The sequence below is a fragment of the Pseudophryne corroboree genome, chromosome 11 (assembly GCF_028390025.1).
Source record: "Pseudophryne corroboree isolate aPseCor3 chromosome 11, aPseCor3.hap2, whole genome shotgun sequence".
Lineage (NCBI taxonomy): Eukaryota > Metazoa > Chordata > Amphibia > Anura > Myobatrachidae > Pseudophryne > Pseudophryne corroboree.
In genome coordinates this window covers 138,503,074-138,522,293 of record NC_086454.1, presented here as the reverse complement: position 1 = coordinate 138,522,293, position 19,220 = coordinate 138,503,074, and the positions used below count along the sequence as shown (strand labels likewise).

Genomic DNA, 19,220 nt, shown 5'->3' with positions numbered 1-19,220 from the left:
AAATGTTTGTTCTCATGTGTATTGTGACCAAGTTCTCATAGTTCTATGAAATGTAACCATTAATACTAATATATGCTAGTAGTGTGCAATTGTTTTGGTGTACCTAAAATTGAGATAATAAGCTGTGTGTCATACTGTTTGAGACAAATGATTATTCTGACTTGCCATGAAATGGGATCCCATAGCTAAATAGCCAGGCTTTGATTAGGCATTTTACCCCCGTGCCTAGGGACAGCAAACCCTGATAGGCTACATTTCCACTGCCCAATGGATGTGTCAAAGCTTTTTTCATTTTTACTGCTACCCCATTGCGCAGGCTGAGATACATCAATAGGCCAGTAGCATGGGTTATTATTAACCAAAGAATGTATACCATGGTTATATATATATATATATATATATTGGTGAGTGTGTGGCAGCTGCCATGCTCTTACCAATCAGAACACTCCTATGGCAGAGTCACATAGTGACCTGTTATTAGTTGCGGGTTTCCAGTGGAAGCAGTTCTGTCACGTGTATCAGCGTATTTTTGTTTTGTCAAGTATGTGGGGTGGCTACATGAATGGAGGAGCACCTTTCTAAGGGGGTGTGGTATGATATGTCAGCATTCTGTTATGCACACCAGTGCCAGCAGGAATGTACTGGTGTCTGAACGGTGAGGGATGCAAAACAAATGAACTCACAGACAGACTGGGGAATATGACATTACATACACAGAAGGTGATAGGGTAACAAAATAAACACAAAGTGAACAGAGAAGCCCAAAGGCTAAGAAACTGGGTGTCTCCCTAGTATTAGGAATGCTCAGATGGAAAGAAGCGAGATGTAGTGATTTAATACGTAGAGAACCCGAAATGCTGTTGCTAAGGGCAACAGCAAAACCCTAAAGGGTTACCAACGGGTGTGGCAGTAAACTCCTTGGTCAGAGATGGAATAATAGACACAAGGAGAGTCTCCACAATCCTAGTCCTCACTTGCAATGCACTGGTTCAGCTTACTGCCACTAAACTGACACCTGAACACCTTGCACAGTGAGAAAGGATTTTGGCAGGCAAGTCTGAGAATACAGCCGCAAACTTGCTAGGTTCACAGAGTAGCAAAAGAACCCCAGCAGGTTAAACGACTGACTCCAGTCTTACTGCTAGGTCTGGATTGGCAGAGTGTAATACCAAATCCCAAGGCCTATTTGCAGTAAGCAACAAACAAATACAAAGTTTACACAGTACTAGCTAGCTTTCAGGAACTGACTAACCAACAAAGATTCAGCAGCATCTGCCTAACCTGAGAAGAGGGTTTATATAGCAGGTGCTGTCCACGCCCCACTCAGACCTCACAGACTGTGAGCACAAAAACCAGCACCGGATCCCCTGCCGTGCACAGAGCCTGTAACCACTGCACAGCAAAAGACCTGAACCGGAGTATCAGCTACGCTCAGGTTACTCCGCTAGCACTTGTCTCCCGGTTGCCATGACGACGTGTCAGCACAGAGCAGGAGACCCTAACAGTACCCCCCCTCTGACGAGGGGTCAAAGAACCCCTACCACCGGGTTTATCGGGGAACTGCGAGAAGAAAGAGCGTAACAGTCTGGGGGCATGAAGATCACAACTGCGCACCCACGACCGCTCCTCCGGGCCATACCCCTTCCAGTGCACCAAAAATGACAGCCGAACCATCTTGGAGTCAAGAATCCTTTCAACAACAAACTCCCTCTGGCCACGTATCAGAAGAGGGGAAGGTCTTCCACTGGAAGAAGGATTACTAATCGCCCGTTTTAAAAGGGAACAATGAAATGTTTTATTGATACCCAAAGAACGGGGTAGATCTAACTGAAATGCCAACGGATTGATAACCCTAGTGATCTTATAAGGACCGATGAACCGGGGGCCTAACTTATGAGATGGCTGTCTCAACTTCAAATTCTTGGTAGACAACCAGACGAAGTCTCCTAATTTGAAGCTGCAGGGTCTTTTCCGCTTATCAAAAACCCTTTTGGTCACTAATGACACAGACACAGGGGCTTTCTTCACTTTCCTCCAAATACCTCTAAGGACCGAAACCACAGAGGAACCACCAGGCGTGGAGTCCAGGGGGTCAAAAGAATTGGCCTTAGGATGATGCCCATACACACAAAGGAAGGGAGAGATCCCTGTAGCAGAGTGAGCCGCGTTGTTATAGGCAAACTCCGCCATGGACAGATGAGCCACCCAGTCAGTCTGACACTTGGAGACATAACACCTGAGGAACTGCTCCAAGGACTGGTTCACCCTTTCAGTCTGCCCATTAGACTGCGGATGGTAGCCTGACGACAAGCTGACAGAAATCTGGAGATCGGAACAAAATGCCCTCCAGAATTTGGCCACAAACTGGGATCCGCGGTCAGAGACCACATCAAGTGGCAACCCGTGGAGGCGCACAACATGCAGCATAAATAATTCAGACAGGCGTCTGGCTGATGGCAGCCCAACCAATGGAACGAAGTGCGCCATCTTCGAAAACCTGTCAACGACAACCCAGATGGCTGTCATCCCCGAGGATTTGGGCAAGTCCACCACAAAATCCATTGAAATGTGGGTCCATGGCTTAGATGGAATAGAGAGTGGATGTAATGGGCCAACAGGAACCCCTCTAGGAGTCTTATTTCGGGCACAGATGTCACATCCCCGAACCCACTGATCCACATCCCTAGCCACCGAGGGCCACCACACCGCCCTAGATAGCAACTTCCGAGTTCTGGCAATACCCGGGTGACCTGCCGACTTCTTGGCATGGAATTCCAGGAACACTCGCTGTCTTAACCTAGGAGGCACAAACAAAAGACCTACCGGAAGGTCTGGAGGAGCCTGCTCCTGTGCTCTAAGGACTAATGACAAGAGGTCCTGGGTAATGCCCACTTTAATACATGATGGGGACACAATAGGCAATGGCTCCTGGGTGGTCTCCTGGATTGGAGCAAAACTCAGCGAGAGCGCATCAGCCTTGATGTTTTTTGACCCAGGGCGATATGTTATCAAAAAATTAAAGCGAGCAAAAAACAAAGCCCATCGTGCCTGCCTGGCATTGAGGCGCTTCGCTGACTCTAAATATGCCAAATTCTTATGGTCGGTGAGAATTGAGACCACAAACTTAGCCCCCTCAAGCCAGTGTCTCCACTCCTCGAGTGCATCCTTAATAGCCAACAATTCCCGGTTACCCACGTCATAATTCATCTCGGCAGGCGAAAATTTACGGGAAAAGTAAGCACAGGGATGAAGGCGATTATCAGACACCCCCATCTGAGAGAGCACTGCCCCAATACCCATCTCAGAGGCATCCACCTCCACCACAAAAGGACGCTCTGGATCTGGGTGTCGCAGCAACCTTGGCCGAGACAAATGCCCTTTTGAGATGGGCAAAAGCCGCTTTGGCCTCACAAGACCAGTGAGCAACATCCGCCCCTTTCTTAGTGAGTGCCACCAAGGGCGCCACTATACACAAAAATCCAGCGATAAATCGTCTATAAAAATTCGCAAAGCCCAGAAAACGCTGAAGCGCCTTCAAACTAGTGGGCTGCACCCAATCCAGGACTGCCTGTACCTTGGAACCCTCCATTTGGAAACCTTCTGGGGAGATAATATATCCTAGAAATGCGATTTGCTGAACTTCAAATTCGCACTTCTCCAGCTTCGCCCCAAGCCGGTGGTCTCTGAGTTTCTGGAGGACTAAGCGTACATGCTTCCGATGTTCCTCCAGGGAATGGGAGAAGATTAGGATGTCATCTAAGTATACAACTAAGAATCTATCCAAATATTCCCTGAGCACATCGTTCATGAAGTCCTGGAAGACTGCCGGGGCATTACAGAGCCCAAAAGGCATCACCAAATATTCATAATGCCCTGAGTGGGTATTAAAGGCAGTCTTCCATTCATCCCCCTCTCTTATTCGGATTAGATTGACCTACGCGGTGCGTACAATCTTAGAAAAAATGGTGGCAGTACGAAGCTGGTCAAACAAGACCGAAATGAGAGGCAGTGGGTATGAGTTTTTAATCGTGATACGGTTCAATTCCCTGAAGTCGATGCAGGGTCGCAACGAACCGTCCTTTTTACCCACGAAGAAAAATCCTGACCCAACTGGAGACTGTGAAGGTCTGATAAATCCCTTAGCCAAGTTCTCCTGAATGTACTCTGCCATAGCCTGAGTCTCAGGATGTGACAGGGAGTACAACCTGCTCTTGGGAAGCTTAGCATTCGGCAACAAATCAATGGCACAGTCATAGGGGCGATGGGGAGGTAGTACCTCTGCAACTCTTTTGGAGAACACGTCCGCAAAATCTGCATAACATCCTGGCAATCCTGGCAAACTTAGCTGCGAAAGCCTGACTGGAAGGCTCAAGCAACTCCTGAAACAATCAGTACCCCAACTAAGAATCTCCCCAGAGACCCAGTCAAATTGAGGATTGTGGGCCCTTAACCAGGGTAACCCCAACACCAATGGGGCAAAAGTACAGACAGTCACATAAAAGGAAAAATTTTCAGAGTGTGTGGCTCCAATAAACAAAGAAATCTGGCTAGTGCAAGAGGTAATTTTACCCTGGGATAATGGTTCCCCGTTTAACCCACAAATCTCAATTTCCGATGCCAAGGGTACGAAGGGAACAGAGTGTTTCAGGGCGAATTGGCGGTCCATAAAAACCCCGTCGGCCCCACTGTCCACAAAGGCCTCAGTCTTGACAGTTTGACCGAGGATCTTCAAGGTCACCGGAATGATAAAAGTCTTCTTGGGAAATTCCGACTTCTGACCTGACAGGATATTTCCCATCACCCTCAGGCCCTGAAGTTTTCCGGCTTTTCTAGGCATGATACTACCACATGACCTTTATTCCCACAGTACAAACATAACCCCTGCTGTCTCCTCCACGTCTTCTCACGCGAGGAGAGGCGGGTAGCCCCAATCTGCATAGGCTCCTCGGAAAATTCCTCAGAGTCTGAGGTTCCCTTGGGAAAGAAGGAAACCTCGGTCTCCCTTTCAAGCCTGCGCTCTCTCAGCCGTCTATCCACCCGAATGGATAACTGCATGAGCTGATCCAAGCTATCAGGCAAGGGATATTGTACCAGTTGGTCTTTTAACTGGTTAGAAAGACCTCTTCGGTACTGGTGTCTCAGGGCTGGGTCATTCCACTGGGTATCATGGGCCAACCTCCGAAACTCCGTACAATAAACCTCAACTGGCCTTCGCCCTTGCTTAAGGATCGAAATCTGAGCCTCGGCTGAGGCCGTCTTGTCAGGGTCATCATACAACATGCCCAGTGCCGTAAAAAAAGCATCAACACTTTTAAGCGACGGACAGTCAGGCTGCAACCCATATGCCCAGACCTGTGGGTCTCCTTGTAGCAAGGAAATCACTATGCCCACCCGCTGAATCTCCGACCCAGAAGACTGAGGCCTAAGCTGGAAATATAGCTTGCAGCTCTCCTTGAAACAAAAGAACTGCGAGCGATCTCCAGAAAAACGATCCGGGAGATTTACTTTCGGCTCCTTAACCCCTGAAGGCACTGCTGCTGCGGGAGCTCTGCCAGCGGCCTGCGAGGTGTACATTTTAATGGACAAATCATTAAATTGTCGAGTCAGGACCTGCACCTGATCGACCACCTGTTGCAAAGTATTTTGAGGGGTATGCTCCATATTCCCACAAAATTTCAACAGGAGTATTAGGCTGCTGAATATGTTATGCACACCAGTGCCAGCAGGAATGTACTGGTGTCTGAACGGTGAGGGATGCAAAACAAATGAACTCACAGACAGACTGGTGAATATGACATTACATACACAGAAGGTGATAGGGTAACAAAATAAACACAAAGTGAACAGAGAAGCCCAAAGGCTAAGAAACTGGGTGTCTCCCTAGTATTAGGAATGCTCAGATGGAAAGAAGCGAGATGTAGTGATATAATACGTAGAGAACCCGAAATGCTGTTGCTAAGGGCAACAGCAAAACCCTAAAGGGTTACCAACGGGTGTGGCAGTAAACTCCTTGGTCAGAGATGGAATAATAGACACAAGGAGAGTCTCCACAATCCTAGTCCTCACTTGCAGTGCACTGGTTCAGTTTACTGCCACTAAACTAACACCTGAACACCTTGCACAGTGAGAAAGGATTTTGGCAGGCAAGTCTGAGAATACAGACGCAAACTTGCTAGGTTCACAGAGTAGCAAAAGAATCCCAGCAGGTTAAACGACTGACTCCAGTCTTACTGCTAGGTCTGGATTGGCAGAGTGTAATACCAAATCCCAAGGCCTATTTGCAGTAAGCAACAAATACAAAGTTTACACAGTACTAGCTAGCTTTCAGGAACTGACTAACCAACAAAGATTCAGCAGCATCTGCCTAACCTGAGAAGAGGGTTTATATAGCAGGTGCTGTCCACGCCCCACTCAGACCTCACAGACTGTGAGCACAAAAACCAGCACCGGATCCCCTGCCGTGCACAGAGCCTGTAACCACTGCACAGCAAAAGACCCGAACCGGAGTATCAGCTACGCTCAGGTTACTCCGCTAGCACTTGTCTCCCGGTTGCCATGACGACGTGGCAGCACAGAGCAGGAGACCCTAACACATTCACAATGTTGCCATTTGTTATGTCAACACCATAATGTTGATATGTTTAAAAATGCCAACTTGTTCTGAATGTCAACAGATGACATGTCAACATCGACCGTGTCAACACTGACATAATGTTGGCACTGCTATTTTGGTCTTAAACTAACCCTGACCCTAACCATAATTGCATATATCAGCATTGTGACTGTTGTCATTCAGAACATGTTGACCTTATGGTGTTGACAATCTGATTGGTGATATTCTAAATGACAATAGCCTGACTGGAACTCTTTCCTGGGGATGAGTAAGTAATAAAATAGTGAAACAGCTGTCTGAATATAAAGAGCAATATCTATTACATGTATTAACCTAGAACAATATTAAATCTCTTATGAACCTATTATTATTATTATTATTAATAATTTAATTATTCCCCCTGGGAAAGTGCACGGAGGGGATATGCAGCTGTTTGCTAATGGTGTCAGGGCAAGCACTTACTGACATTAGGTCTTGCCCCGCTCACAGTATAATGCGTGAATTGCAGATCTGAGGAACAAAAGTTCCCAAAATGCAAAATGCTGCAATTATCAGAGAATCGCATCATATTGATCCCACCACATCTCCATGGACACACAATTTGTAGCATTATACCCCTCCATTTCACTAGGAAGTGGGCGGGATGCATGAGGGTCAACTGGAGTAGGTGAATTTGTGAGAGTTTCCACCCGACATTCTGGGAGAACAGATCAATATATATATATATATATATATATATAAAATCAATAGCCACTGAACATGTTTTACTGTAACACTACATCTCTGATTAAGTGTACTAAAGCAAAACAAGTTGGATGGCTACTTCTTTTGCTGGACCGTCTATTTAAGTTTCTGTCACCTACCCGGGGGCTTGCACCCATGTATATACACGTTTTATGTACACTGTTGACTATCCCTACCCCCAATCTCTCTCTCCACCTGTCTTATCTTGTCTCTGGCTCTCCCCATTCCCTTCTTACATTATCTCTCTTTACCAATGTTCTCTTCCCCCTCTTGCCCTATTCTCTCTTTCCTCTGTTTCTTACTCCCCTCCACTTTCTCAGGCAATTTTTCTAAGCGGAGGGAGGAGACAGGATGAGCAACTGCAGAACTGCGGGGGGAGGAGCAGCAGAAAGCTGGTGATGGGAGACCGTGGTGATTTAGCATATGCAGGTCCAATATGCTAGTGTTACAATAAACAAGAAAGTCATATTTTCCATATAAAATTTTATTCAATGCAAACAATTGTATAAATTATATAGGAATTGTTTTTCTTGCAGCAGTTTAACATATATTCTCGTCACATAGCTTTACACAATGCTGACAGTACCCGCAAAAGATACAACTCCTATGAAGTATATGCGGATGTGCAGATGTGTACAAGTCTCTTTAGGTCTTATCTCCAGACGGAGTGCTACACTTTTGTGTACATTCCCTCAGTCTACTAAACATGTGCTTGTCCACTTTCCTCCTCTCCAGGCATACAAGTTTATAATACAAACTTAATTACAGATGCATTTTAGTACACAATTCGCATGAAAATGCCAATATTTCCGTCTTACAAATGGACTTACATCCAACTCTAAATAAGGGCTCAATGAGCAAACTACCATGACATAAAAAATAGTTCAAGTATCATAACACTTAACCAACAAATTGCTAATGTTCACTTTAAAAATATCCACAACTCATTTAATGATTACACCACAGTCCGACTGACTCAATAGAGGTAGCCATTACTAGCAGCCATACTTTTTTCAGTGCCAGCTCGGAGGTTCTCTTCTTATGCTCTGTACTTAAGAGCATTCTTCCTTTGGCCAGACAGCTTTCCCTTGACTGGACAATCTTCATGACAACGTCATAACTTTCCCATGAAGGATTACTGTGAAGTACACAAAATCATAGGCTCTGTTCCATCTGGGCTCTTTGTTGCTCATAATGGCCCTATCATTAGGGGACTTCTTTTAAATGACCATTTTGAGTCCAGGCTTCATTCTCTGATTCCTCAGACATACAAGGGGAACTTTCTTTAAATCTGTGGATGGATAAACTCCATTAGAGAATGATACCTTAAACTTGTATCATATATTAACAGACATGTCCTATAGTAAACTCAATTTAAAATTCTATTCTCCCCCCTTTGGATCTTCCAAAGTACCAGATCATGGTAGTAGTATTATTAGTATTATTATTATTATTATCCTTTATTTCTCTAACGTCCTAGTGGATGCTGGGGACTCCGTAAGGACCATGGGGATAGACGGGCTCCGCAGGAGACATGGGCACTTTAAGAAATAATTTAGGTTCTGGTGTGCTCTGGCTCCTCCCTCTATGCCCCTCCTCCAGACCTCAGTTTGATACGGTGCCCAGACGAGCTGGGTGCTTTTCAGTGAGCTCTCCTGAGTTTGCTGTAAGAAAGTATTTTGTTAGGTTTTTTATTTTCAGGGAGCTCTGCTGGCAACAGACTCCCTGCATCGTGGGACAGAGGGGAGAGAAGCAGACCTACTCTCTGAAGATAGGTCCTGCTTCTTAGGCTACTGGACACCATTAGCTCCAGAGGGATCGTACGCAGGATCTCACCCTCGCCGTCCGATCCTAGAGCCGCGCTGCCGTCCCCCTCGCAGAGCCGGAAGACAGAAGCCGGGTGAGTATGAGAAGCAAGAAGACTTCAAATCGGCGGCAGAAGACTCCGTTCTTCACTGAGGTAACGCACAGCACTGCAGCTGTGCGCCATTGCTCCCACACACCTCACATACTCCGGTCACTGTAAGGGTGCAGGGCGCAGGGGGGGCGCCCTGGGCAGCATTTGGACCTCTTTTTGGCAAAAGTAAACATATATACAGTTGGGCACTGTATATATGTATGAGCCCCCGCAAAGAAAATGTATATTTAAGCGGGACAGAAGCCCGCCGTCGAGCGGGCGGGGCTTCTTCCTCAGCACTCACCAGCACCATTTTTTCTCCACAGCTCCGCTGAGAGGAAGCTCCCCAGGCTCTTCCCTGCAGATACACGGTAGAAGAGAGTAAAAAGAGAGGGGGGGGGCACATAATTAATTAGGCGCAAATATCAATATAAACAGCAGCTACTGGGTTAACATTAAGTTACTGTGTTATTCCTGGGTTTATAACGCTGGGGTGTGTGCTGGCATACTCTCTCTCTGTCTCTCCAAAGGGCTTTGTGGGGGAACTGTCTTCAAAAAGGGCATTCCCTGTGTGTGTGGTGTGTCGGTACGCTTGTGTCGACATGTTTGACGAGGAAGGCTATGTGGAAGCAGAGCGGGAGCAAATGAATGTGGCGTCTCCACCGACGGCGCCGACACCTGATTGGATGGATATGTGGAAGGTTTTAAATGATAATGTTAATTGCTTGCATAAAAGGTTAGAAAAAGCTGAAGCCTCAGGACAGTCACGGTCTCAACTCGTGCCTGATCCTATGTCGCAGAGGCCGTCAGGGTCTCAGAAGCGCCCACTATCCCAAATTGTTGACACAGATACCAACATGGATTCTGACTCCAGTGTCGATTACGAGGATGCAAAGTTACAGCCTAAATTGGCTAAATCCATCCGTTATATGATTATAGCAATTAAGGATGTGTTGCACATCACAGAGGAATCCCCAGTCCCTGACAAGAGGGTACATATGTATGGGAAAAAGAAGCCGGAGGTAACCTTTCCCCCCTCACACGAACTAAATGAGTTATGTGAAAAGGCTTGGGATTCTCCAGATAAAAAACTGCAGATTTCCAAAAGGATTCTTATGGCGTATCCTTTCCCGCCAACGGACAGGTTACGCTGGGAATCCTCCCCTAAGGTGGACAAAGCTTTAACACGCTTATCCAAGAAGGTAGCCCTGCCGTCACAGGATACGGCTGCCCTAAAAGATGCTGCGGATCGCAAACAGGAGGTTACCCTGAAGTCCATTTATACGCATTCGGGTACCTTGCTGAAGCCGGCGATCGCGTCGGCCTGGGTGTGTAGTGCTGTAGCAGCATAGACGGATACCTTATCTGAGGAATATGATACCTTAGACAAGGATACTATATTGTTGACCTTGGGGCATATTAAAAGACGCTGTCCTATATATGAGACATGCTCAAAGAGATATTAGTCTGCTGGGTTCTAGAATAAATGCTATGTCAATTTCAGCCAGAAGGGTCCTGTGGACTCGGCAATGGACAGGTGATGCCGACTCAAAAAGGCATATGGAGGTTTAACCTTACAAGGGTGAGGAATTGTTTGGGGAGGGTCTCTCGGACCTGGTCTCCACAGCTACTGCTGGAAAGTCACATTTCTCTAACGTCCTAGTGGATGCTGGGGACTCCGTAAGTACCATGGGGAATAGACGGGCTCCGCAGGAGACAGGGCACTTTGAAAGAATTTGGATACTGGTGTGCTCTGGCTCCTCCCTCTATGTCCCTCCTCCAGACCTCAGTTTGAATCTATGCCCGGACGAGCTGGGTGCTACTTAGTGAGCTCTCCTGAGCTTGCTATAAGAAAGTATTTTGTTAGGTTTATTTATTTTAAGAGAGATCTGCTGGCAACAGACTCTCTGCAGCGTGGGACTGAGGGGAGAGAAGCAGCCCTACTCACTGAAGATAGGTCCTGCTTCTTAGGCTACTGGACACCATTAGCTCCAGAGGGATCGTACACAGGATCTCACCCTTTGACGTCCGATCCCGGAGCCGCGCCGCCGTCCCCCTCGCAGAGCCGGAAGACAGAAGCCGGGTGAAACAAGAAGACTTCAAAATCGGCGGCAGAAGACTCCAGTCTTCAAACTGAGGTAGCGCACAGCACTGCAGCTGTGCGCCATTGCTCCCACATTAAAAACACATACTCCGGTCACTGTAGGGTGCAGGGCGCAGGGGGGGGGGGGGGCGCCCTGGGCAACAATTAGGACCTCTTGGCAAAAGTTGGGCATATATACAGTTGGGCACTGTATATATGCATGAGCCCCCACCATAATTTTACACAGAAACGCGGGACAGAAGCCCGCCGCTGAGGGGGCGGGGCTTCTTCCCCAGCACTCACCAGCGCCATTTTCTCTCCACAGCTCCGCTGAGAGGAAGCTCCCCAGGCTCTGCCCTGCAGATACACGGTAGAAGAGGGTAAAAAGAGAGGGGGGGCACATAAATTAGGCGCAAAAACATTATATACAGCAGCTACTGGGTTAACACTAACAGGGCCGGTTCTAAGACTTGTGGCGCCCCGGGCAAAATATGGGGGCGTGGTCACGACGCTGCAAGAAAATAAATAAATAAATAAATAAATAAAAAGAATACTTACCATCCCCGTTCCTGATCCAGACCCCCTCTGCCGGCGGCACCGCTCTTCTCCCCTCTCTCTTCTCTTCGATCTATGGGAGAGACGTTATTACGTCTCTCCCATAGAACAGCATAGACACTAGAGGTCAATTATGACCCCTAGAGTCTGTGCCACTATGCTGTGCGGTGCGCGATGACGTCATCGCGCATCGCACAGCAAAGGTCCTCTACACGAAGGGAAACTAGACCGTAGCGTCTAGTTTCCCTTCATGGAGAGGACCTTTGCTGTGCGGTGCGCGATGACGTCATCGCGCACCGCACAACTAAGGTCCTCTCAATGAAGGGAAACTAGACGCTACGCGTCTGGTTCCCTTCAAAGCGGGGGGGCACAGCAGGGCACTGCGGGGGGCACAGTGGCGGATCTTGCCCTGGTGCGGCGCCCTCCGGATGGCGCTGGCGCCCTCCGGAAGGCGGCACCCCGGGCAAAAGTACCGCTTGCCCGTGGCAAGAACCGCCACTGAACACTAAGTTACTGTGTGATTCCTGGGACATATAGCGCTGGGGTGTGTGCTGGCATACTCTCTCTCTGTCTCTCCAAAAGGCCTTGTGGGGGAACTGTCTTCAAAAAGAGCATCCCCTGTGTGTGTGTGTGTGGTGTGTCGGTACGCTTGTGTCGACATGTTTGACGAGGAAGGCTATGTGGAAGCAGAGCGGGAGCAAACGAATGTGGGGTCACCGTCGACGGCGCCGACACCTGATTGGACGGATATGTGGAAGGTTTTAAATGATAATGTTAATTCCTTGCATAAAAGGTTGGATAAAGCTGAAACCTTAGGACAGTCGGGGTCTCAGCCCATGCCTGATCCTATGTCGCAGAGGCCGTCAGGGTCTCAGAAGCGCCCACTATCCCAAATTGTTGACACAGATATCGACACGGATTCTGACTCCAGTGTCGATGGCGATGATGCAAAGTTACGGCCTAAATTGGCTAAAGCCATCCGTTATATGATTATAGCAATAAAGGATGTGTTGCACATCACAGAGGAAACCCCAATCCCTGACAAGAGGGTACATATGTATGGGAAAAAGAAGCCGGAGGTAACCTTTCCCCCCTCACACGAACTAAATGAGTTATGTGAAAAGGCTTGGGATTCTCCAGATAAAAAACTGCAGATTTCCAAACGGATGCTTATGGCGTATCCTTTCCCGCCTACGGACAGGTTACGCTGGGAATCCTCCCCTAGGGTGGACAAAGCTCTCACACGCTTATCCAAGAGGGTAGCCCTGCCGTCACAGGATACGGCCACCCTAAAAGATGCTGCGGATAGAAAGCAAGAGGGTACCCTGAAGTCCATTTATATACATTCAGGTACCTTACTAAGGCCGGCAATTGCGTCGGCCTGGGTGTGTAGTGCTGTAGCAGCATGGACGGATACCTTATCTGAGGAACTTGATACCTTGGACAAGGATACTATATTAATGACCCTGGGGCATATAAAAGACGCTGTCCTATATATGAGACATGCTCAAAGAGATATTAGTCTGCAGTTTGGGGAGGGTCTCTCGGACCTGGGGGGTCATTCCGAGTTGTTCGCTCGTTATTTTTTTTCCGCAACGGAGCGATTAGTCGCTAATGCGCATGCGCAATGTCCGCAGTGCGACTGCGCCAAGTAAATTTGCTAAGCAGTTAGGTATTTTACTCACGGCATTACAAGGTTTTTTCTTCGTTCTGGTGATCGTAATGTGATTGACAGGAAGTGGGTGTTTCTGGGCGGAAACTGGCCGTTTTATGGGTGTGTGCGAAAAAACGCTACCATTTCTGGGAAAAACGCGGGAGTGGCTGGAGAAACGGAGGAGTGTCTGGCCGAACGCTGGGTGTGTTTGTGACGTCAAACCAGGAACGACAAGCACTGAACTGATCGCAGATGCCGAGTAAGTGTGGAGCTACTCAGAAACTGCTAAGAAGTGTCTATTCGCTATTTTGCTAATCTTTCGTTCGCAATTTTGATAAGCTAAGATTCACTCCCAGTAGGCGGCAGCTTAGCGTGTGCAAAGCTGCTAAAAGCAGCTTGCGAGCGAACAACTCGGAATGACCCCCTTGGTCTCCACAGCTACTGCTGGAAAGTCAAATTTTTTGCCATATGTTCCCTCACAACCTAAGAAAGCACCGTATTACCAAATGCAGTCCTTTCGATCACAAAAAGGCAAGAAAGTCCGAGGTGCGTCCTTTCTTGCCAGAGGCAGGGGCAGAGGAAAGAAGCTGCACAACACAGCTAGTTCCCAGGAACAGAAGTCCTCCCACGGCTTCCACTAAATCCACCGCATGACGCTGGGGCTCCACAGGCGGAGCTAGGCCCGGTGGGGGCACGTCTCCGAAATTTCAGCCACAAGTGGGTTCACTCCCAGGTGGATCCCTGGGCACTAGAGATTGTGTCTCAGGGATACAAGCTGGAATTCGAAGAGATGCCCCCTCACCGATACCTCAAATCGGCCCTGCCAGCAGAGGCGTCACCAGGTGTGGTGACACCCGGTGCGCACCCCTGATGTACTGCCGCGATCGCGGCAAAAAGGGGGCGTGGTCTTACAGCTAGGGGGCGTGGCTTTGCGGGGATACCGGGATCGTCACTCTGGGGGCGTGCCCAGCATCTCCGGAGATGCTGGGCTTCCCCCAGAGACGGTCTCTGTGTGCTGTCGGCTCCTCTGCTATGACAGGAGCCGGGTGCTGTAGCGGAATTTCACACTGCAGCACCTGGCTCCTGTCACTGCGGAGGAGCTGACATTTGGTGTCACCCCCTCCAGGTGTCACACCCGGGTGCGGGCCGCACCCCCCGCACCCGCCTTGTGACGCCACTGCCTGCCAGCTTCCCCCTTAGAGAGGGAAATAGTGTTAGCTGCAATTCACAAATTGTATCTTCAGCAGGTGGTGGTCAATGTTCCCCTCCTTCAACAGGGAAAGGGTTATTATTATTCGACCATGTTTGTGGTACCGAAACCGGACGGTTCGGTCAGACCCATATTGAATTTAAAATCCCTGAACATATACCTGAAAAGGTTCAAGTTCAAGATGGAATCGCTCAGAGCGGTCATCGCAAGCCTGGAAGGGGGGGATTTTATGGTGTCTCTGGACATAAAGGATTGCATACCTTCATGTCCCCATTTATCCACCTCATCAGGCGTACCTCAGATTTGTGGTACAGGATTGTCATTACCAATTCCAGACGTTGCCGTTTGGTCTCTCCACGGCACCGAGAATATTTACCAAGGTAATGGCGGAAATGATGGTGCTCCTGCGAAAGCAAGGGGTCACAATTATCCCATACTTGGACGATCTCCTCATAAAGGCGAGGTCCAGAGAGCAGTTGCTGATCAGCGTAGCACGCTCTCGGGAAGTGTTACAACAGCACGGCTGGATTCTAAATATACAGGATTGTCATTACCAATTCCAGACGTTGCCGTTTGGTCTCTCCACGGCACCGAGAATATTTACCAAGGTAATGGCGGAAATGATGGTGCTCCTGCGAAAGCAAGGGGTCACAATTATCCCATACTTGGACGATCTCCTCATAAAGGCGAGGTCCAGAGAGCAGTTGCTGATCAGCGTAGCACGGCTGGATTCTAAATATTCCAAAGTCGCAGTTGATTCCTACGACTCGTCTGCCCTTCCTGGGCATGATTCTGGACACAGACCAGAAGAGGGTTTATCTCCCGATGGAGAAGGCTCAGGAGCTCATGACACTGGTCAGAGACCTCTTAAAACCAAAACAGGTGTCGGTGCATCACTGCACGCAAGTCCTGGGAAAGATGGTGGCATCATACGAGGCCATTCCCTTCGGCAGGTTCCATGCGAGGACCTTTCAATGGGATCTGTTGGACAAGTGGTCCGGATCACATCTACAGATGCATCGGCTGATCACCCTATCCCCCAGGGCCAGGGTGTCTCTCCTGTGGTGGCTGCAGAGTGCTCACCTTCTCGAGGGCCGCAGATTCGGCATTCAGGACTGTGTCCTGGAGACCACGGATGCAAGCCTCCGAGAGGGTGGGGGGCAGTCACACAGGGAAGAAATTTCCAAGGGCTGTGGTCAAGTCAGGAGACTTGCCTTCACATCAATATCCTGGAACTAAGGGCCATATACAACACCCTAAGTCAATCGGTGCTGATTCAGTCAGACAACATCACCACAGTGGCTCATGTAAACCGCCAGGGCGGCACAAGGAGCAGGGTGGCGATGGCGGAAGCCACCAGAATTCTTCGCTGGGCGGAGAATCACGTAAGAGCACTGTCAGCAGTGTTCATTCCGGGAGTGGACAACTGGGAAGCAGACTTCCTCAGCAGGCACGACCTCCACCCGGGAGAGTGGGGACTTCATCAAGAAGTCTTCACGGAGATTGCAAGTCGGTGAGAACTGCCACAGGTGGACATGATGGAATCCCGCCTCAACAAAAAGCAACAGAGGTATTGCGCCAGGTCAAGAGACCCTCAGGCGATAGCTGAAGACGCACTAGTGACACCGTGGGTGTTCCAGTCGGTTTATGTATTTCCTCCTCTTCCTCTCATACCCAAGGTGCTGAGAATCATAAGAAAAAGAGGAGTGAGAACAATACTCATTGTTCCGGATTGGCCAAGAAGGACTTGGTATCCAGATCTGCAAGAAATGCTCACAGAGGACCCATGGCCTCTGCCTCTAAGACAGGACTTGTTGCAACAGGGGCCCTGTCTGATCCAAGACTTACCACGGCTGCGTTTGACGGCATGGCGGTTGAACGCCGGATCCTAGCAGAAAAAGGCATTCCGGTTGAGGTTATTCCTACGCTGATAAAGGCTAGGAAGGACGTGACGGCTAAACATTATCACCGTATATGGCGAAATTATGTTGCTTGGTGTGAGGCCAGGAATGCCCCTACGGAGGAATTCCAGCTGGGCCGTTTCCTTCACTTCCTACAGTCGGGAGTGACTTTGGGCCTGAAACTGGGTTCCATTAAGGTCCAGATTTCGTCCCTATCCATTTTCTTTCAAAAAGTACTGGCTTCTCTACCTGAAGTTCAGACGTTTGTAAAGGGAGTGGTGCATATTCAGCCCCCTTTTGTGCCTCCAGTGGCACCTTGGGATCTTAACGTGGTGTTGAGTTTCCTGAAGTCTCACTGGTTTGAGCCACTCAAACCGTGGAGTTAAAATTTCTCACGTGGAAGGTGGTCATGCTATTAGCCTTGGCTTCAGCTAGGCGTGTGTCAGAATTAGCGGCTTTGTCACATAAAAGCCCCTATCTGGTTTTCCATATGGACAGGGCAGAATTGTGGACCCGTCCACAATTTCTGTCAAAAGTGGTGTCATCTTTTCATATGAACCAACCTATTGTGGTGCCTGTGGCTACTCGTGACTTGGAGGATTCCGAGTTACTAGATGTGGTCAGGGCTTTGAAGGTTTATGTAGCCAGAACGGCTAGAGTCAGGAAAACTGAGTTGCTGTTTATCCTGTATGCATCCAACAAGCTGGGTGCTCCTGCTTCAAAGCAAACTATTGCTCGCTGGATCTGTAACTTGATTCAGCAGGCTCATTCTGCGGCTGGATTGCCGTTTCCAAAATCAGTAAAAGCCTACTCCACAAGGAAGGTGGGCTCTTCTTGGGCGGCTGCCCGAGGGGTATCGGCATTACAGCTTTGCCGAGCAGCTACTTGGTCAGGTTCAAACACTTTTGCAAAATTCTACAAGTTTGATACCCTGGCTGAGGAGGACCTTGTGTTTGCTCAATCGGTGCTGCAGAGTCATCCGCACTCTCCCGCCCGTTTGGGAGCTTTGGTATAATCCCCATGGTCCTTACGGAGTCCCCAGCATCCACTAGGACGTTAGAGAAAATAAGATTTTACTTACCGGTAAATCTATTTCTCGTAGTCCGTAGTGGATGCTGGGCGCCCGTCCCAAGTGCGGAATTCTGCTGCAATACTTGTATATAGTTATTGCTTCAATAAGGGTTATGTTATGGTTGCATCAGGGTTGACCTGATGCTCTGTTGTTGTTCATACTGTTAACTGGGTAAGTTTATCACAAGTTATACGGTGTGATTGGTGTGGCTGGTATGAATCTTGCCCTGGATTACCAAAATCCTTTCCTTTTACTGTCAGCTCTTCTGGGCACAGTTTCTCTAACTGAGGTCTGGAGGAGGGGCATAGAGGGAGGAGCCAGAGCACACCAGAACCTAAATTCTTTCTTAAAGGGCCCATGTCTCCTGCGGAGCCCGTCTATCCCCATGGTCCTTACGGAGTCCCCAGCATCCACTACGGACTACGAGAAATAGATTTACCGGTAAGTAAAATCTTATTTTATGTGCCATCACGAAGGATCAGCAGTGCCAATTACAGAGTAAATAGGCAAATAAGCAAAACAGGGAACATTGACTTACAGTTGAAGACAATATACTGTAGGACAAGTACAGGATACATAAACATAGCTGCATCAGCAGTTGACACTAATATAATTATCAGGGTGGCAGAAAACCAAGGGATTTAGTACTGTCAAAGATGGTTTAAGTAAGAGAAGGAAAAGCAAATGAGGGAATAGTGCCCAGTTCATGAGATCTTACATTGTAAAGGGGAGGGGCAGACAGACAGGGGTGACACATGGGGTAGATAGGGTTAAGATGGGATTTGGCTGGGTCTTGTGAAGAAGTTGGTTTTGAGAGCCAGTTTGAAGTTTTGTAGAAAGGTGGAGAGTCTGAGGGTGAGTAGCAGAGAATTCCAGAGAGAGGGCGCAGCACGTGAAAAATCTTGGAGGTAGGAGTGGGATGAAGTAATCAGTAGGCAGGAGAGGTGGTATGCATTAGCGGAGAGAAGAGAAGGGGTGGGAGTGTAAATGGAGATAAGGTCAGATATGTAAATGGGAGGGGAGTGGATGAGGGTTTTGTAAGTGAGTGTGAGAAGCTTGAAAGGGAAGGAAAGCCAGTGAAGGGCTTGTAGGAGAGGGGAGATGGACATAGTGCGTTTGGTGAGGAAGATGAGCCGGGTATGGTATGGCATTATCCTGGATTTGCAAATACTCCAACCAGCGTCATTACAGTTCCAATACAAATAATTGTATAGGTTTGTCACCTGGAAGCTGGTTAGGTGAGGCCAAGAAAGGAGCCTCTAAATACGGTTGTGGCAAGAGGACCAATGAGTTGAACTGTACAAGGTCTCCTTTAAACATAAAGGAGCAAGTGTGGTTATCCTCCATCTAGTCTACAGAGTCTGTATAAAGCATGCTTGACTACTCTCTGGAATGTGAAGGAGACTGCCGAATTGTAGGGAGTGGGTGGGATGAGAGCTTGAGGATGCCATTTGCATCATCATGGCCCCACCCATCACGACTGGGCCATGG

The 19,220-nt window shown here is 48.4% G+C and overlaps 1 protein-coding gene across 1 annotated transcript in view; it reads right to left on the bottom strand.

Annotated features, from left to right (window-relative positions):
- Positions 1–7,896: 7,896 nt before the first annotated feature.
- The window catches only part of LOC134970026 (solute carrier family 22 member 20-like), a 42,328-nt gene continuing 31,004 nt past the window's right edge, over positions 7,897–19,220 (bottom strand). The window contains exon 10 of the mRNA XM_063946143.1: positions 7,897–8,648. Coding sequence (XP_063802213.1) covers positions 8,564–8,648 — 85 coding nt within the window. The 3' untranslated portion in view covers positions 7,897–8,563. The remainder of the gene's footprint in view (positions 8,649–19,220) is intronic.